Source organism: Girardinichthys multiradiatus, chromosome 9 (assembly GCF_021462225.1).
Source record: "Girardinichthys multiradiatus isolate DD_20200921_A chromosome 9, DD_fGirMul_XY1, whole genome shotgun sequence".
Lineage (NCBI taxonomy): Eukaryota > Metazoa > Chordata > Actinopteri > Cyprinodontiformes > Goodeidae > Girardinichthys > Girardinichthys multiradiatus.
The window spans coordinates 28,488,062-28,509,574 of NC_061802.1; the positions used below are offsets into that span (position 1 = coordinate 28,488,062).

At 41.7% G+C, this 21,513-nt stretch overlaps 1 protein-coding gene across 1 annotated transcript in view; it reads right to left on the minus strand.

Moving 5' to 3' along the window:
* Nucleotides 1–1,789, minus strand: part of tle2a (TLE family member 2, transcriptional corepressor a) — a 51,192-nt gene extending 49,403 nt beyond the window's left edge. Inside the window, exon 1 of the mRNA XM_047374873.1 lies at nt 1,149–1,789. Coding sequence (XP_047230829.1) covers nt 1,149–1,172 — 24 coding nt within the window. The 5' untranslated portion in view covers nt 1,173–1,789. The remainder of the gene's footprint in view (nt 1–1,148) is intronic.
* Between the last annotated feature and the right edge of the window lie 19,724 nt (nt 1,790–21,513).

Here is a 21,513-nt window from a genome sequence, read left to right on the forward strand (position 1 = left end):
ACCCATATCACAGAAGCTCTCACACACTGCATGGTCCTAAAATATATGAGTGATCATGACTGAAAAGCTACAGAAAAAAAAATATATATATATATATATATATATATATATATTTTGAGTGCTGTTTCCAGTTCTAAAAGAGAAACCAGAATTTGATAAAATAAAGTCAAATCAAAACTTTACAACAAAAATTAGGAACAAAAATCTGCCTGAAAAATCATTGCATCTTGAAATATGCAGTGCTATAAGCATGTTTACTTGAAAACTTTAAAGTTAGCAGGTAAGCCTTTGCTTAAGCATATCAAAAGTTATTTTGGCAGCATTATGATTAATTCATGGCTTTCTGTATGTGAAATGAAACATTTTTATGTTAATACTGCAAGGTCATGCAGCTGCACGGTGGTGCAGTTGGTAGCACTGTTGCCTTGCAGCAAGAAGGTCCTGGGTTCGATTCCCAGCCGGGGGTCTTTCTGCATGGAGTTTGCATGTTCTCCCCAATGTGTGTTGCCCTGCGATGGACTGGCGACTTGTCCAGGGTGTACCCTGCCTCTTGCCCATAGACTGCTGGAGATAGGCACCAGCTCCCCTGCAACCCACTTTGGAATAAGTGGTAGAAAATGACTGACTGACTGCAAGGTCTTTAAATTTATTTATCTTTGTATGTTGAGACAAGTTAAATTCACTTCTTCTCACAACTCCTGATGAGGAGAGAAACATACATGCACTTCATCCTAACTGTACAACAGTGTGCAGATAGACAGTAGGAGGCAGCACGTTTCTGACCTGCTGCTGGCCTCCAACAATCATGAGATCTACACACAAAGACAGTCAGGAAAGTTGGACATTGTTTGAGGGGGTGGGGGGTGTTTCTCTCGCAAAACCACACTGACAATCTACCTGGCCTCCATGAGCAAACATTATTTCCACTTAGAAAATGAGCAGATAAGTCAATGTTTTAAGTTTAGCCTAATACTTTTTTTTTTTCATAAAATAGATTTGAAATATATAATGAGGAAGAAAGAGTCAAGCAGTTTCTACTTTCTATGAGTCTCAGTAAGGTTTGAGAAACACCTATAGTGTTATGTAAATGTGCTGTATTTTCAGCCTGAAAGACGTATGGACTGGAACATAGGAGCTAGCCTACTTACCGGTGGTCGGTTTTGAGGAAACATTGTAGCCGCCGACTTGCGTCTCTCCTGGTGCGTGTTTTTTTTTTTTTTTTTTTTTTTTTTTTAATTCCTCCTTCCTATTTTGTCTCCGTCTTCGGACTGAAATCTTCGTCGATAAATACAACAGCAAGCCAATGTACTGCTGTGGCTCTCAGAGAGGCATCTGGCCGGGTTTCAGAGATAATGGCAGAGCTAGTCTCGACTCGTTCCTTCTCCTGCTCAAGACTCCTTTGTTCTGGGTTATATCTCCAGCCCCACGCCACGCCACGCCGCGCCGCGCTCAACGCGCAGTACAGGACCGGGGGAGAGGAGAGAAACCCGGACACAGGGAACTCTCTTCCCAAGTCCTCAACTCCGCTTCCAACGATTCGGTGTTTTCTAATTGTCTCCTTCTTCGATATGTGTTTCTCCGTCTGAAACGTAAAGGCCAGAATGAGGAGGTGGTGTTGGGGGAGGAAGAAGAGGATGCGGTTATAGCTTGTGGCTTCGTAGACGGACACACCACCAACTCACTCAATACAGCCGCAGCCTCTTTTGTCTCCCTCTCTGGCCTGCACTCTTTTCACGCAATCTTCCCAGTGCCTCCACTTCTCCCACTCCCCCTACTCTATTCTGCTCTGATCCCAGCCTCCATGGGACCTTGGATTTCAGTTGTCTTTTTTTTTTTTATAGATCAGGAAACCTTAAAATGCTTCTCCTCATACCCTTCTGTGATATGTTTTATAAAAACCTATCATCTTTTCATGATTTTGGTAGTACTTAACAGCAAAGGTAATTCACCAGAGCACTTAAATGTCGTTTTTCTTCAAATGGCCTGGTGATGTTTGGAGAGAAAGAAAGTGTCTGGTCTTGTTAGTGTTACTACCAGGTTCAGCCCTCATACGAATATATAATTGAAAATATATCCGTTCATATGCGACATTTCAATAAAATAAAAATGACCGAAATTCCTTATAAAGAATGGATTGAAAGGAATTGTTCGGGTGATTGAATGAAATCTCCACGTGGGGCTCGGACTCGGCACGGTAAACACTGGCGGTAGCGAGCCAATGAGCGTCGAGAGCCCCCACGTGGGGTTAAGGTGACCGTTCGTTGATTGGACAGCATAGCCAGCACGATGGTTCAGCCCGTCAATCAAGGAGAAGCTACAACAGCTCTGTGAGGTTAACCCTTTCATGGATGCTTGGAGTGATTGAAAATGCGAGTAGGACGTTGTGTGGTTGATGTATCAAGATTCTGTGGTTTCCCCTTATTTCTCTCCACAAACCCGGCGATGCATTTAAGAACACCCTCAAATATATTCCCCAATTTATGGAGATAAATTGACTTTGCAGTAACGTGCTTTACTCTTTGACACTGACAAAACAAACGGTTAGAATTTAACAACAACAAAAAAGATGTAACACTTTGCATACCCTTTTGGGGTTGATTTTAATCTGCATGTCCATGTAGGAATAATGTTTTTTGTTTTGTTTTTGTTTATTACTTAAAACAAAACAAAGTTGGTTAAATTCTAATACTATCGTCACACCTTTCCATATCTGTCTTTTTTTCAAGGATGTATAAAGACAACGTGCCACAGGAAAAAACACTTCACCATCACCTTACTCACCTAAGACCGTAAAATACTTGATTTGATCACCAGATAAGACAGGCTGCAACCGATTTTTTTTTTTTTGGACATGTCAAAAATTTGCTTCTCACACACCATGTATACCACACATGTGTACGACTGTTACAGAACTGACACAACTGTGAGTTAAATATACTGCAATTACCTGATGATAGATCTACTTCTTCTCAAACCACACTATGCAGATGTTTCCCTCACCTCAGCAAACCAGATGCCTGGAACAAAAATGTAACTGATAGCATGAACTACTTTCCAAAATTTCATCCCCAAATGGTTAACTGTTTAGATGGATGATCCCTAAATATGAAAATGAAAAAAACCCACACACATTTTATTTCAACAGTATGATAAAGTCATGGTAAAAGTAACACACCCTGTCCTGACACAACAGAACTCTATACATTTCTTCCCCTTACCTCAATCACATCACACTAATGTACACGATTTAGAACAGGAACACATCAAAGCAACACACCTACTTCCAAAGCATGACAGGACTCACTGTTCCACAAAATCTCCTTACTTTCTTATCAATTAGACCCACAAAGTTAAATAATTTTCAACACACCAGCATACAGTGTCTTACGAAAGTATTTGGCCCCCTTGAACTGGTCAACCTCTTGCCACATTTCAGGCTTCAAACATAAAGATATAAAATTCAAATTTTTTGTGAAGAATCAACAACAAGTGGGACACAATCGTGAAGTGGAATGAAATTTATTGGACTTGTTTAGCAAATAAAAAACTGAAAAGTGGGGCGTGCAATATATTCGGCTCCCTTGCGTTAATACTTTGTAGCGCCACCCTTTGCTGCAATTACAGCTGCAAGTCTCTTGGGGTTTGTCTCTATCAGTTTTGCACATCGAGAGACTGAAATTCTTGCCCATTCTTCCTTGCAAAACAGCTCGAGCTCAGTGAGGTTGGATGGAGAGCGTTCGTGAACAGCAGTCTTCAGCTCTTTCCACAGATTCTCGATTGGATTCAGGTCTGGACTTTGACTTGGCCATTCCAACACCTGGATACGTTTATTTGTGAACTATTCCATTGTAGATTTGGCTTTATGTTTTGGATCATTGTCTTGTTGGAAGACAAATCTCTGTCCCAGTCTCAGGTCTCTTGCAGACTCCAATAGGTTTTCTTCCAGAATGGTCCTGTATTTGGCCCCATCCATCTTCCCATCAATTTTGACCATCTTCTCTGTCCCTGCTGACGAAAAGCAGGCCCAAACCATGATGCTGCCACCACCATGTTTGACAGTGGGGATGGTGTGTTCAGGGTGATGAGCTGTGTTGCTTTTACGCCAAACATATCGTTTTGCATTGTGGCCAAACAGTTTGATTTTGATTTCATCTGACCAGAGCACCTTCTTCCACATGTTTGGTGTGTCTCCCAGGTGGTTTGTGGCAAACTTTAAACAAGACTTTTTATGGATATCTTTGAGAAATGGCTTTCTTCTTGCCACTCTTCCATAAAGGCCAGATTTGTGCAGTGTACGACTGATTGTTGTCCTATGGACAGACTCTCTCACCTCAGCTGTAGATCTCTGCAGTTCATCCAGAGTGATCATGGGCCTCTTGGCTGCATCTCTGATCAGTCTTCTTCTTGTTTGAGATGAAAGTTTAGAGGGACGGCTGGGTCTTGGTAGATTTGTAGAGGTCTGATACTCCTTCCATTTCAATATGATTGCTTGCACAGTGCTCCTTAGGATGTTTAAAGCTTGGGAAATCTTTTTCTTTTCAAATCCGGCTTTAAACTTCTCCACAACAGTATCTCGGACCTGCCTGGTGTGTTCCTTGGTCTTCATGATGCTCTCTGCGCTTTGAACATAACCCTGAGACTATCACAGAGCAGGTGCATTTATACGGAGACTTGATTACACACAGGTGGATTCTATTTATCATCATCAGTCATTTGGGACAACATTGGATCATTCAGAGATCCTCACTGAACTTCTGGAGTGAGTTTGCTGCACTGAAAGTAAAGGGGCTGAATAATATTGCACGCCCCACTTTTCAGTTTTTTATTTATTAAAAACGTTTGACACATCCAATAAATTTCATTCCACTTCATGATTGTGTCCCACTGTTGTTGATTCTTCACAAAAGATTAGAATTTTGTATCTTTATGTTTGAAGCCTGAAATGTGGCAAGAGGTTGACCAGTTCAAGGGGGGCGAGTACTTTCGCAAGGCACTGTATTTGCCAAAGTAGGAAATGGTGTGACAGCAGCTTAATTGATCATTAAGATCATTTGGTTTGTGCCGAGCAATGTGCTCAAATTCGTTTGTGTTTAATGCATAAAAATAGTGAAATAGCAAAACGTATTTTATATCTATTTTAACAAGGTGTTATGTAAACCTTCTTCCTTGCAACCAAGGTTGAGTTGTTTGGCAACATCGTCAGCAGCTTGCTAGCAAGTTGGGGTGTAGCATTCTCACTGTTGGTCAACCAGCTAAAACTGGATACAAACTTAAATTTTTGCTCTGACACAGAATCTTGGTGAACCAAAGGTCAAGCCAGTTATTTACTAATTTGATATATTCAATCAAAATACAACCCACCAAAACCTTCTGTTCTTTGATGAAAAATGCATTCAACAAATAACATGACTGACTGAACCAGCATCTTCGTTTAAATTCTAATCAAATGCTTTGATAAGATGATGTTAAAGTTGTTAGAATTAAACTATTTTTGAAATTTACATTCAAAAAACGTGATATACTTGATTACATTTGAATTAGTTTTAATGATATATTATATTAATATTTTACAACCTCCAAAATAATTTTTATAGTGCAGTGAGGTAATAATATTATCACCTCAGGAAGCTGACCAATCCTAAGAAGTGCCAAACAAACTAAATAGGATCTGAATTAAGCACCAGAGGCACTTTAGATATAATGATTCAATATTTGCAAGGGTACATACAGTTTGTGCATACTGTTAGAAAAAGAGCACTATTTAAGAAGAAAAAGGTAGGAAACTGTGAAAAAAATTGGTATTCTGGTGGCACGACCCCTTTAGCTGGGCTCATAATTAGAGAAAGAGATATTGAAAAAGCAATTTCTGACAGTGGAAATCACAACCTGCCAGAGGTGGAGTTGGAAAATATAGATGGGTGTGTGCGTATTTGTGTGAGAATATGTGTATGTAGGAGAGAGAGAGAGAGAGAGAGAGAGAGGCAAGAGGGGGAGGGAGGTAGGGAGGAGGAAGAGAATAAAGGATGAAGGACGGCAGGGGGGATGCTGAGAGAGACGAGCCGGTGGGAGGGTTAGTAGATTGAACGAGAGCGGGAGTGCACACGGGTGATGGGAAAAAAAATGTGTGTGTGTCTGTGTTGAGCAGACAAGTGAGGGAATGAAAACGAGAAAAAGAAAGGGAATGGAGGAAGAGTAGAGAAAGAGAGGAAGAGGGAGAGAAAGAAAGACTTTATTGCCATTTTTCCCATGAATTTTAATGCACAGTGCTCGCCTCCCTCCAGCTTTCTGGGATCACATTTATTAGAAAAAAACTGATGAGGAATGCAGTGCTTTTCAGTCTGCTGCTGCACAGCGGGATGCTTCACGCTGTGTGTGTCTTTTGTGTGTTGTTGTTGGTGCTGAGATTTGCAGGATGTATGAGTCTCCACTGCATGGTGCAAGGGTGGGGGTACAATAATATAGATGATAGAAAATGATAAGTGAAGGGCACATATTATTGCTATTGGCAGGTCAGATGAAGGAGTATTCCAGGTATGTGTGTGTGTGTGCACGTGCTTTGGCTGAACTCCAGTGATTGAACACACTACAGTTCCCTTCGCCCTTTAGCAGCTCAGAGCAACGGGACATAAAAATGGCCCTTGATGGGACATTGTAAATCTGCAAGACATTTTTTTTTTCAGCTTATTTGTGTGAGGATATTAAGAGATTAGTTTGTCAAACATAAATACAGTGAGTCTAAGCAAACATGTTACCTTCTAAAAAGCAGAGTGCAATAGAAGTAAGGGAAATGCCTATAAAAGCCAATACCCTAGTCCTACATTCAGTGGTCAAGCAGCATGTAAAGGTTGAGCAGTATAGATTAAGTGATGAAAACAGGGACTTTAAAAAAAATAAAAAACCTCAGATGAAGTATCAGGCTGGAACTGATATTGGGGATAATTGTTGACCCAATATTATCAAAACAGGTGAACTGGCCCACCAGTTTATTTCCTTTAACTCATGACTGTACCTCAGTCCTTGGCACAGATGTCCTGGGTTTGAGTCCCGACCCTGAATCGGCAATAACTTTCCTGCATGTCTTCTCCCTCTCTCTTCCCCATCTTAAGATTGTCCACTTTGAAATAGAGGCCAAAGTGCCAAAAAACAAAATCATGGTATTTGTCCCCTAGTGGATTTGTCAACTGTAACCTCCTGCAGGACTTGTTTTACTGTGGATAATGACACCGTGACATGCCTCCATGTATCTCAAATGTTTGAACTAAACTAACAGAAGACAAACAAGACACCTGGGCTTTCCCAAATCTTGGTGTAAATATCTAACTTTAAAGAAAGCAAAAGAAAATTCTCCATCTGTATATAAATATATAAATAAAATTAAAAAATAAATATATATATATATATATTGGCCAGGGATGTATTCAACTCCCACCTCCGGGCGAGCTTTGACCAGATTCCGGGGGATGTTGGAGACATAGAATCCGAGTGGACCATGTTCTCCGTATCTATTGTCGATGCCGTAAGGTCTGCGGTGCCTGTCGGCAATCCCTGAACCCGGTGGTGGACATCGGCAGTAAGGGACGCCGTCAAGCTGAAGAAGGAGTCCATCGGCTGTGGTTGGCTTGCGGGACTCCTGAGGCGGCTGACGGGTACTGTGAGGCCAAGCGTGCTGCGTTCCGGGCAGTGGCAGAGGCAAAAACTCGGGCCTGGGAGGAGTTCGGTGAGACCATGGAGAAGGACTACCGGTTGGCCTCGAAGCAATTCTGGCAAACCGTCCGCTGCCTCAGGAGGGGGAAGCAGTGCTTTCCCAACAATGGGAGGCTGCTGACCTCGACTGGGGACATTATTGGGCGGTGGAAGGAGCACTTCGAGGATCTCCTCAATCCTGCCATCACGCATTCGCTGGTGGAAACAGAGGTTGAGGACTCGGGGTTGGACTCTTTCATCACCCAGGCAGAAGTCACCGAGGTGGTTAAAAAGCTCCGCGGTGGCAGGGCTTCGGGGGTGGATGAGATCCGCCCTGTGTACCTCAAGTCTCTGGATGTTGTGGGGCTGTCATGGTTGACACGCCTCTTCAACATTGCGTGGCGGTCGGCGACAGTGCCTCTGGACTGAGAGACTGCGGTGGTGGTCCCCCTACATAAGAAGGGTGACCGGAGGGTGTGTTCCAACTACAGGGGGATCACACTCCTCAGCCTCCCTGGTAAGGCCTACGCCAGGGTATTGGAGAGGAGAGTCCGGCCGATAGTCGAACCTCGGCTTCAGGAGGAGCAGTGTGGTTTTTGTACCGGCCATGGAACCCTGGACCAGCTCTATACCCTCTACAGGGTACTCGAGGGTTCATGGGAGTTTGCCCAACCAGTCTACATGTGTTTTGTGAACCTGGAGAAGGCATTCGACTGTGTCCTTCGTAATTCCCTGTGGGGGGTGCTCCAGGAGTATGGAGTCGGGGGCCCTTTATTAGGGGCCATCTGGTCTCTGTACAAGCGGAGCAGGAGTTTGGTTCGCATTGCTGGCACTAAGTCGGACCTGTGCCCAGTGCATGTTGGACTCCGGCAGGGCTGCCCTTTGTCACCGGTCCTGTTCATAACTTTTATGGACAGGATTTCTAGGTGCAGCCAAGGGCCGGAGGGGGTGTGGTTTGGGGACCAGAGGATTTCGTCTCTTCTTTTTGCAGAAGACGTGGTCCTGCTGGCTCCCTCTAGCCAAGACCTACAGCATGCGCTGGGGCGGTTCGCAGCCGAGTGTGAAGCGGCTGGGATGAGGATCAGCTCCTCCAAGTCCGAGGCCATGGTTCTCGACCAGAAAAGGGTGATTTTTCCTCTTCAGGTTAGAGGGGAGTTCCTGCCTCAAGTGGAGGAGTTTAAGTATCTCGGGGTTTTGTTCACGAGTGAGGGAAGAATAGAGCGGGAGATTGACAGATGGATCGGAGCAGCTGCCGCAATAATGCTGACGCTGTGCCGGTCCGTTGTGGTGAAGAGAGAGCTGAGCCGAAAAGCGAAGCTCTCGATTTACCGGTCGGTCTACGTTCCTACCCTCACCTATGGCCATGAACTTTGGGTCATGACCGAAAGAACGAGATCCCAGATACAAGCGGCTGAAATGAGCTTCCTCCGTAGGGTGGCCGGGCACTCCCTTAGAGATAAGGTGAGGAGCTCAGAGTAGAGCCGCTGCTCCTCCGCATTGAGAGGAGCCAGTTGAGGTGGCTCGGGCATCTATACCGGATGCCTCCTGGACACCTTCCTCGGAGGGTGTTCCAGATATGTCCCACCGGGGGAAGGCCAGGGGACGGCCCCGGACACGCTGGAGGGACTATGTCTCTCAGCTGGCCTGGGAGCGCCTTGGGCTCCCCCCGGAGGAGCTGGATGAGGTGTCTGGGGAGAGGGACGTCTGGGTGTCTCTGCTGAGTCTGCTGCCCCTGCAACCCGGTCCCGGATATAGATAGATAGATAGATAGATAGATAGATAGATAGATAGATAGATAGATAGATAGATAGATAGATAGATAGATAGATAGATAGATAGATAGATAGATAGATAGATAGATAGATAGATAGATAGATAGATAGATAGATAGATAGATAGATAGATAGATAGATAGATAGATAGATAGATAGATAGATAGATAGATAGATAGATAGATAGATAGATAGATAGATAGATAGATAGATAGATAGATAGATAGATAGATAGATAGATAGATAGATAGATAGATAGATAGATAGATAGATAGATAGTAAAGAGAATTGTCTTAGCTGACTCCTCAGGTAAGATATATAATTTACATTAACTGGAATCTGTCAGACAATAACATTTAAACCAGCCTATTGCGGTTCCCTTGATCCCCACAAAATGTTTAAAACTTTTTTAGAGAATACGGTGATCGACTGGATGGATCAAATGCAGCACTAAGATCTAACAGGACAAGTACAGACCCAATTTCATTATCTGAGGCCATGAGAATATCATTAGTGACTTTCACTAGGGCTGCTTCAGTGCTATGATGCGCACAGAACCCTGACTGAAACTCTTCAAACTGGTCATTACTCTTAACTGTTTTCAGAGGTTAAAATATTGTTATCGACATGTTAATAAACAAAAATATAAACAAAACAATCATGGTAAAAATAGCAAAAGATAAAGAACATTTGGCGGACCTCTCTACTTTTTATAAAATGTAGTTGCTGGTAAGACACTCAGCTTATTTAAGGGGGAAAAGTGAGTTTCCAGCATATAAACCTATCACATGATACATCACTGGAAAGCAGGCTGTCTTCTATAAACTTATATAAGACTTATAGATAAATGCAGCCAAGTATCATCAGCTGTCTGAATGCCGTCTGATAATTTTACCAAGCGGAAGCATAGATGGATAGATGGATAGATAGATAGATAGATAGATAGATAGATAGATAGATAGATAGATAGATAGATAGATAGATAGATAGATAGATAGATAGATAGATAGATAGATAGATAGATAGATAGATAGATAGATAGATAGATAGATAGATAGATAGATAGATAGATAGATAGATAGATAGATAGATAGATAGATAGATAGATAGATAGATAGATAGATAGATAGATAGATAGATAGATAGATAGATAGATAGATAGATAGATAGATAGATAGATAGATAGATAGATAGATAGATAGATAGATAGATAGCCTAAAATATTTATTGTCAGGAATTGTAACTGTTGTAACTGTATATATATATGTATATAAACTACACTTTCTCAAACCTCAAGAAACTTTATATCAATATTATTTGAAATGTTTAAACACATTATGGATAAATATAAGCCTAACTAATACAGATGTAAGTCTCATGGCCAGGAAGATTATTTAATAGAAGACATAATTTCAATCCTTATCTGATCAAGTTTGAACAATGCAGAACACGCCCTTAATTAAACCTCCCAAAGGGACTCCTGCTTTTTTTAATGGAATAACTCTCTATATTGCAGTTGAATTTAAAAGCTTAGACATCATCTTAGGTATAAGCAATAATGATAAATTCAGTTCTCTCTTTAATTTCTCCTATTCTTGTCCCGTTTCATCATGTCACATGTGAATTGCTTGGATAGACTAAATCCCTCTATACAATCATAAATGAAACATGGAAATGTTTTTTATTCCTTCCTTATGAAGATGTATGCTATTTATTCTTGAGAGAAAACACTATTATCTAGAATTTTGTTGGAAGATACAACAGACTTCAAACTGCATATCTATATTCTATAATGCAGGATACATAGCATGTTCTTCTTTAAGACAATCTAACGAGACTTTGTTTATCTGTTTTTTATCTGCTTTTAACATTAATGCCAACTATGTTAGTTATCGACGTGTAGTTATGTTTTTTGGTTTCTATTTGTGTGTCTCTGGTTTTCTGTGATATTTTTTGATTGTAATGCCTGTGTGGTAATCGGACCAGCAGACTAAGCTCTGTCTCTTGTTCACTGTGACCTTGATCTCCCCTCTGTAGAGTGGAAAGGGACTCTGAAGACCCAGATCTGGTTTCTCTCCGTCCATGTTCTGTGCCCAAGTTTGCATTTGGCTGAAGGCACTTCACTGTGCTTCCCCAATCAAGAGGCCCAGCAACAGGAACCAGATCCAGGAGAAGGGCCTCTAGGACGCATCTATATTCCACCCACCATCAGAGCACTTCTAATCAATTGGGCTCACTCATCCAAGTTCTCAGGTCACCCTGGTTCCAGTCACACCATTGCCTTTATCCACTGTTATTTCTGGTGACCAACTCTAAGTAAGGATGTGGTAGAGTATGTGGTGGCCAGCTCCACGTTTGCTCGCAACAAAAACTCCCATAAACATCCTGCTGGTCTGTAACAACCTTTCTCTATCCCCAGTTGACCTTGGTCTCACATTGCTCTGGACTTTGTTACAGGTTTGCCACTATCCAATAATAAAACAGTCATACTCTCCATCATTGACCATTTCTCCAAAGCCAGCCATTTGATAGCTTTCACCAACGCCATCTGCTGCTGTTACTGCCAAACTGCTCATTAACCATGTTTTCAAGATCCATGGACTCCCTAGTGAGATTGTGTCTGATCGAGGACCCCAGTTCATCTTCGGTGCACAGTCCAAACTCTCTTCTGGTTTTCATCGCCAAACTAACAGTCAGTGTGAACGTTTAAACCAGGAAATGTAAAACACACTCGGATGTCTCTCCACCAATAATCCCACTTCCTGGTGTCACCATCTCATTTGGGCTGAGTATGCTCATAATTCTCACGTCTCTGCAACATCTGGTCTAGCTCCGTTTGAATCCTCTTTAGGTTATCAAGAATCACTCGTATCCTCATCCGTCCCAGTCTGTTCTGCCTTTCGTCCATAACCATCTACTCCGTTGCTGTCGAATCTGGAATCAAAACAGCTCTTCAACATTCATCCAACCATAATAAGAACTACGCTGACCAGAACCCCAGCTCCCATTTACTCACCTGGACAGGAAGTTTGGCTGTCTTCTTAGACCTTTCCTCTGAAGGCTTACTCCAGAAAACTGTCACCCAGATTCCTCGGCCTATTCAAAATCGAATCCATCAGGCCTACCTCTGTCCCTCTCAAACTACTTTTTCACCTCCACGTTCACCCTACCTTTCACGTTTCCCAAATCAAGCCAGTCCAGACCAGTTCTTTGTAAGGAGGATTGTAAACTCACCTGAGTGGTTAATCAGACCAGCAGACTAAGCTCTATCTCTTGTTCTGTGTGACTTTGTTTCTTACTCAAATTTGCTCTCTCCTCTGTAGAGTGGAAAGGAGCTCCAAAGATCCAGTCCTGGTTTCTCTTCGTCCATGTTCCGAGCTCGAGTTTGCATGTGGCTGAAGGCACTTCACTGAGCTTCCCCAACCAAGAGTCTCCTTCAGGTCCCTGGAACCTGCGGAAACAAAGAAGGCAATAACCTTCCCTCAGGATCAGCTGCCTGCAAGACTCCTGCCTGTCCACACCCCAACTTCACATACACCACCTGGAAGGAAACCCAAAAAAACAATCACCACCTCACCCCAACCTTCACCTGTCAAACTCAGCCTCTGTGGAGTCTCTTACCTTCCCCTGGAATCTATACTTCTGCCTAACAGTAAGACTTGTCCTCGAACATTTCTAGTCGCACAATTCCTCCAGCCGACTGTACTCACTTACCTTTCTTCCTCAGTGCACCGACCAGTAGAACTCGTATTCCCTGATGACCCAGTTACATTTTCCTGTTAATCAATAAACCAGTTAAACTCTGCCTCCGTAATTGTTGCTCACACTAGAGTCACCAGGGGCCTCATGTACTAAGCGTACTTACGCACCAAAACCTTTCGCCGCAATGTTGTACGCAAAACTCGGCATGTACTAAAATAAATGCTGTGTAAAAGCATGCGGAGATCCATGCAAATTTTTGACCTGCTGTGAAAAGGTGCTGCAGCCACGCAAACTTTTTCAGTCGACAATAATAAAGTACAGAGAACCAAAACTCGCCTAAATACACTGAAATATAACTCCATTCAGTTTTATTTAATACATGGAGCGTCAAACCTGATGTTTTTTCATGAGTTTGAGGTTTTATGGTTTATACCCGAGTGATGAAAATTAATCACATTTGGCCTTATACGATAACGTAACACATCTCAGAAAAAGATGGAAACAACCTCAGTCAAATAAAAACTGTAAAACATCCTCCATTTCTGTCACCTGTAAATGGAAATGCGCATCAGTCTGACCGCCAAGGAGTATAAAACACATATGAATCATCTCAGGGGCACTTTCATTCTCCGTGTGATCAACAGATGAATTTCTAACAAGTCAGGTTTAATGATTCCTGAATTCTCCTCCTCACATATAAAGTCCTTAATGATTTAGCTCCATCATACATCAGAGATCTGATTGTTCCATATGTTCCTAACAGAGCACTTCATTCTCAGACTGCAGGTCTACTGGTGGTTCCTAGAGTCTCTAGAAGTAGAATGGGAGGCAGATCCTTTAGTTATCAGGCTCCTCTCTTTTGGAACCAACTTCCAGTTTTAGTCCGTGAGGCAGACACCCTGTCTACTTTTAAGTCCAGGCTTAAGACTTTCCTTTTTGATAAAGCTTATAGATAGAGTGGCTTAGGTTATCCTGAGGTATCTTATGCTGCTATAGGCTTAGGGTGCTGGAGGACATAATGACCACTTTCACTCTCTCTACTACATTCTCATACTACTCTCCATACTACTCTTCAATTTTGTATAATTTGCTGTTATTTCAGCTTTTAACTTTATGTTCTCTCTCTTTTCTCTTTCTAGAAGCTATGTCTGGCCTGACTCTGTGTCTACCTTTGACACCTCCCTGGAGGGGGGCATTGGCCAAGCTTCTGCTGGCAACAACGTAATGCTCACCCTCTACCGATGATCCACATGGCCCTGTCTTCCAGTGTTTAACCCTTTCTCTCTCCTAGATATAGCAATTGACTGAACTTTTACTGTAACTAACTCTATGTGCTCTCTTTCAGGCTCTAACCTTGAAAACTGGCTGAGTTTATCTGTTCTTTCTTTCTAGGTGAAACAACTAAAGGAGCTACATCCATTAACATTTACTTTTCCTTCCCATAGAAAGTACTCCTGGATCAGTGCTTCTGTGTTCTTTTTCTGTCTCTGCTCTTTTCTCTCAAACCGCCAGTCGGTCGTGGCAGATGTCCGCTCACGCTGAGCCTGGTTCTGCTGGAGGTTTCTTCCTGTTAAAAGGGAGTTTTTCCTCTCCACTGTCGCTACATGCATGCTCAGTATGAGGGATTGCTGCAAAGTCAACACCTCTGACTGTCCCTTGTCGCTACATGCTCATACAGGAGGAGTGAATGCTTCAAGTCTCTGACTCCATGCAATCTGCTGGGTTTCCTTAGAAAGACGTTTTAACCAATTTGAATAAATAACTGACTGCACTGTTCGATAGTTAGGATTAATTGGAACGTATGAACCTGACTTGAAATCTGTATGATTCAATTGAATTGACTCAACCCATTTTAAAGTTACCCACCTTTCACACAATGCAACAGGAAACAACTCGCCAATTATTTTTACCTCTGCCTTCCTCCCTCCCTGTTGGATGGAGTAAGGGGGAGTCAGGTTTAGCCTAAACCAGCTCAGTTATGGTTGAGGTGCAAACACACCCTCCATTTATGCTACCTGTGCAACCCCTTCTCTTTTCCAATGGTTATAATCAGTCTGACTGAGAGAGGTATCCCCAATCCTTGTGGGTTTTAGTGTAACAATGGCCACCAGTGGGCTCTAGATGGACAAACTTTATCAGTTTATTATTTTACCTTGTACCCCTACACATAGCTCATTCTAAAATGGCCAAACACTTAGTAGTTTAATCTAACCTCCCCAACAACCCCGCACCATTCCAAACCCTTTGTGAAATACCTTGAGGCGACATGTGTTGTGAATTGGCGCTATATAAATAAAACTGAATTGAATTGAATAGACAATCACACGTCAATAAATAGCTGCATAAATTTGCTCGTAATTGTGGAACGATGGCAGCTTTGGCTAAGCTAAAGGACATATGTTTAGAAGCTCTGCATGGAGCTGGCCTCAGTGTTACATAGAGAAACCAGGAGGAACCGTGGGTCGCCGGTGCAAGTTCATGTTCTCACTACGCCGCAGTCCTTTCAACCGGAGCTTTTCAGAGGGAGATGACTGGTAGGTCGGGTCATCCATGAGCCGGGCCATGCCAGCCATTTGGGACAGCCACATCTGCATGTCGCACAGATATATAAAGTTCCATTTAACTGTGGCTCTAATTTGAAGCAAGGAGCTGATTTCTAAATGTAATCAGAGCTATGGACCGCACCCATGCCGCTATAAGGGCCCCCTCTGTACGTGAATATACTTTTGTGAATAAAAGGGAATGTCATTCAATATATGTACAACTCATTTATGATGCGAAAATGTGTCTCACAATTGCAATGGCCTCCTCAACTCAAATTCCTTCATACAGGTTTGAGTCGCTGATGTCAATCAAGTAGTTGGTTTGCTGTAATTCATCGCGAACATCTCTCATGGTGTGTAGACAGTCTCTCTTAGCCTTTTTCTGCCAAAAGGAACCTGTTTGGACTGTCACAGCAACGTTGTCATGGTTAGTTGGACAAGTGATGGATGCTTTCCGGTTATTTATACTACTTATACTTGCAGTATACTACTTATACTGCATATGTTTTTATGGGCGGAGACCGGGTGGTCCAAGCACCTCGTGCAGCTACGCCAAAGTCACCGCAAATTGGGATGTCTGAAGGCTACGTGGGCTATGTTTACGCACGGTTTCGTACATCTGGATTTTTTCTGTGCTGCCCAAGTTTCCAAATTTCTCCCTACTGCAAACTTTTATATATGTATATAAGCGGCACACTGTTTTGGTTTGCCATTATGACACTAATATGATAGGGACAAATGAGGATCTTTAAATACACTAAACTAAACTTTGTAGAATGTAACTAATCAGACAGTGTGAAGTGAGGGTAAGTCAGAGGCACAAAGTTCCCTTTTGAGTACATGGGAAGAAAAATAATGAGCTGGGGAAAAAATAAGAGAAATTCCTAGTAAAATAAAGATAAACAACTGAAAAGAGCGAGTAATAAAGCAGCATACATAAAACAAAGAGATTAATTCATTCATCTTCTATACCGCTTATTCCATAGTGGGTCACGGGAGAGCTGGTGCCTATCTCCAGCAGTCTACGGGCGAGAGGCGGGGTACACCCTGGACAGGTCGCCAATCCATTGCAAGGCAACACAGAAGCATACAGGACAAAAAACCATGCACACACTCATTCACACCTAAGGGCAATTTAGCAAGTCCAATTTACCTAACAGTCATGTTTTTGGATTGTGTGAGGAAGCCAGAGTACCTGGAGAGAACCCACACATGCACAGGGAGAACATGCAAACTCCATGCAGAAAGACCCCCGGCTGGGAGTCGAACCCAGAACCTCGTTGCTGTAGGGCAACAGTGCTACCAACTGCACCACCGTCCAACCACCAGTGTTTCTTACAGCTCTGTCATTTATCCAAGACAAATGTACAGACATACAAGTAAATGGAATAGTATGTGTGTAAATACACTCATTGTGTGTAAAGTTCTTTGATTAGCTTTCACGGAAAGCAAGTTTGACCTATTTTCTGATTAATTGAGTTAATAATTATTTGACCACTTGAAGACACTCAGATTGTGTATGGTGCATTGAACTTTAAATCCAAGATCGTCAACCGATCGTAAAACAGGAGTGTAACTAGCAAAAAGTAAAATTACACATTCCATATTCAGTTGCACACTGTTTGTTTTGCACCATTCATTCCAATATTCCTGCAATAAAAAAATAGAAACCTCTACATATTGTATATACAGTACATGACTTATAGACCTTATGGATGTAACAGGACTAGATGTTTTACAAATTCTGCATAACTTTTTCACGTTTAGATTCACATGAAACACATTTTTAGATATGCCATCAAACGTGGCAAGATAAGAAAGTGTCCTACAAAGCTGTCAGTATCTATGTTGCAAGTGACCATGTTTATGTATGTGTAATTTTCTATTAGAAAAAAAGCCTGGAGGACAGAGCATGTTACATTGCAGAGTATTCCTGCGGCATTTCTTCACCCAATGACACTTTTAAACATGCGTCAACAGTGGTGACTGCAGATCTAAAGATAATGAGAACTTTTTTTGTCAGATTTAAAAAAAATGAAAACATAGTGTTGGTCACAGATGAAAAGCTGCTGGTTTAGATCAAAAACTTTTATGGTTCCACCTTTTTTATGTTCTTGACCTCTTTCCAGTCTGCCGGGTGCCATCAGGTTTAAGGCTGAGAGTGGTTCCTGACTAGTAGGGGGCTGAGTGACAAGAAGACAATGCCACAGTGTTTTCACAATGACCGTCCCACCTCATCTTCAACCCCTCTCTCCCTTGCCTCCACCCCCTCCTCCTCTGTTCCTCATCAGACAAGCTGGGTGTCAGCACAGAGACGGCACTGTGATTTATTGGTCTGTGCTCCTCAGGGACCCCACCTCCCAGCACTCACACTCATCCACACACAATCTCAGCCCCCCTCTCCCCCTTTTCCTCACGCTCCCTCTTCCACCCTCAATTTTTCCCACCCACCCCCGACTCTTATGTCCCCCCCACCCCCCAATCCATTCTCTCCCCTTCTGTCCTCTACTGCTGCATGGTCCCTGAGGGAAAAGAAGAGGTAATGACCCACATCAGCAGCAGCTATTCTCACATGTACACACCCACACACCTCATCCACCCCCCCACCCCCCAGCAGGCAGATACAAATAAATATCCTATGTGACACACATACGCACACGTACGCTCACATAAAACAGGCGCTGACACATTTACGCCCGCAGGTATGTGTATCTCAGGAATTCCATCGCTGTGCCGTAACATTATTGTGTTCCTGCTCAGAACTCCTCTGCAGTCTTTTGACCTGCAAATCATGACACAGGCTATTGATAGTAAGTCTATTTAACAATGTTTGCCTTTGTACAGTAATTTCATCCCAATCTTTTGTAGACCGTGGAAGATGGAATGCAGCCTTTCAATTTTTCACTGTAATTTTTTCAATCTGAAAAATTAAGAGCTTTAAAATTATCCAGAGCAAAGTGGAATAAGATTATCTGACTGTTAGCTTGCTCAGTATACTTGCCCATTGTATCATACAATTCCTTTGAACAGGTGACCATTTGGAAATAAAACTTCATATGTGATGGTAAACTCCCTGCAGAAGATCATCAGGAGGGTTTACATTCTCTTTTTTTTGCTGACTATTTTTAAATGGCTGAGTGAGAGAAGCATTGTTTCAAATGGGGATTTTGAATGCAGGCAGCGAATCCGCACTGACGGCAGAGTGAAGAGGTTAAATTTGAGCATTGACTTGCAAATGCTACTGACAGCACTCTGTGTGTGCTGTCAGTCATTCACACACAGCAGAGTGATGCTCTTCTGCTAGAAGTGTGCTGCAGGTCTCGACTTTGCCTGAGTGCTGGCAGAGTGTTTACCGACCTATTACTGGAATGGGCTATTTAGTATTTTTTATATAAAAAGGAAGAAAACTTAGCTAATATCTTTTAAAAAAATTCTACTTTCTTTAAAAAAAACTGTAATAACATCAATTAATAACATTTATAGGACACATAATCTTGTTGAAGAACAATTATTAAGTATATTATATAGTTTTGCTTTGTGGATAAACTCCAACTTGAAACTTCAGATTGGCTGCTGTATGGTTAAGGATTTTCTCAGTTTTTTGTCAAGAATATACAGTCAGCAATGTGGAACACTGCATTTTGCTGACACCTGCTGCCCAATAGGGGAATTGCAACAGTCATTGTCATGGTACACAGCACATCTTTATTGGTCACAATAATACAATGTAAATTAATGTTCTCAGCACAACTTACATACATTTGCTCACATGCATGGTGATATTTGGTGTTTAAACTGTTCAAACTTAAAATAAACGGGTAGATGAATTTAGGATTTCATTCATTAGGAAGGTATTTTAATTTAACAAAATGTTTTTTTCTTTTGCTTTTGTTTCCACTATAGTTAAATAACTTGAAATGATAAAAACACTATTTCCCACAAATAACTTCTCCAGTTCATATTGAGAGAGGATGATGCAGTAAATGCTCTTGTATATTTGTCATGTTTGATGTTTCATTTACCACATGGTGTCAGTATTACACTGTAATCACCAAACTTAATATTCGTTATTTATAACCGTGTCCCTCATTAACTAGATAACTAGATTTGACACCCCATTTCTACTTTCTGCTATATTAAAGTTGACCAATTAATAATGTAAAGACTTTACGGAATAATTTGTTTAAGTATGGACAATAATTTGAGAATTAGATTATAATATAAGGCAAAGCAAGGGAAATTTATTTATATGCTACCATTCATACACAGGATATTACAAAGTGATTTAAACGAAAACAAAGTAAGTAAGGCAATGAAAACATGAAATCCAATAAAACTAAATAACCAGTAATTTTCAAATTACAACAAATAATAAGAAAAGACATCATAGAAATTAATCTGTTTAAAATTTATTGTAAGGCAGCAGTAAACAATAATGTTTGCAGTCCTGGCTTAAAGGAGTTTGCAGTTCCCATCTCAGGTTTTCAGAGAATCTTTTTCAAAGCTGAGAAACATAAAAACTAAATGCTTCCTACCTTTGTTTAGTTCTGGTCCTGGAAGAACACTTAAACAGCTATCTGATGTTTAAGTGTTCATCAGAATCCTCAGCCTTACTCCTTGTTGGAGATCTCAAGAAATCCTCTGATCCCCGTCTGGACTCTGGATTCATTCCATGCAGCGGGCCGCCCTGGATAACTCTCTGTCTGGTTAAGCGAACCCTGTCCACCCTCCTACGGTTCCTCCTGGATCATCAAGAAGCCCCAATGGAATCAGCACTACCTCACTGTCCCAGACTCGCAACCATCTCCCCCCTGGCAGATCGCCCCACCCGAATAGTAAGCCTAACCACAGAATTGGCAAGTCTGTATCCTGATCTGAACTCACCTTGTTGTTTTCCCTTCCAGTCAGACGGCCTTCCTGGAAACTTCGCTCCTTGTACATTTCACAAATTGCTAATATATTCTTTAAATGTTTCTCTGTTTGAGTGTTCTCTGCATGTGGGTCAAATCGGCCTTAAAAACAATGACACCAAGAGATTCAGAATCTGAATCTTAGGTGCCAAACTAGTATTAAAACAAACAGAACATACTAAAGTCCAGTGGAGTGATGCTGTCTTTTGTTCTGGCTCCAATTTAAAGTCATGTTGCAGACGAGAGGTGATATTGGCTGATGCCATAATTAAGGGAAGAGCAATGATCTAACCTTAATGATGTTTGAAGGTTCATGGCATTGATGGAAAAGATAGAGTTGATGTTACACAAATGTGTCGGAACAGTCTAACGGATCTTCTTTTCATAGAGTTCATCTTTTCATTGAGTTCATCTTTTCATTGTCTTCTGGTATATGTTGAAAGGACAAATAATAGGGGCTTAGAAAGTTTACAGAAGTGTTTGGAAGATAAAAATGCTGCACTTTAGACTTACTGTCATTTAACAGTTACTTTCTATCTAGTATTTCTTCTCGATAACACACTTCAGGATCAATACAACAATTGTGGAATCCTCAGCATGGATGGGAATATAAATCAGAATGATGCCTGCCGGGAGTGAAAAGACATGCTCCATTTGCAACAACTGTATCCCAAGGGAAGCATATACAATGTAAACAAAACTGGCCCCTAAAAGGATCCTTGAGGAAGGCTAATGAGGAAACAAAATTTCCCAATTTATTGGAGAAAGACCTCTCTGATTTATAAGAATTTTAGGTTTAACCAATGCAAGAGCTGCACTGATGTCAAAAATAATTAAACAAACACATTTTAACTGTCCAAAACCAACAACAGATCATTAGAGACTTTAAGGTGATATCACTGC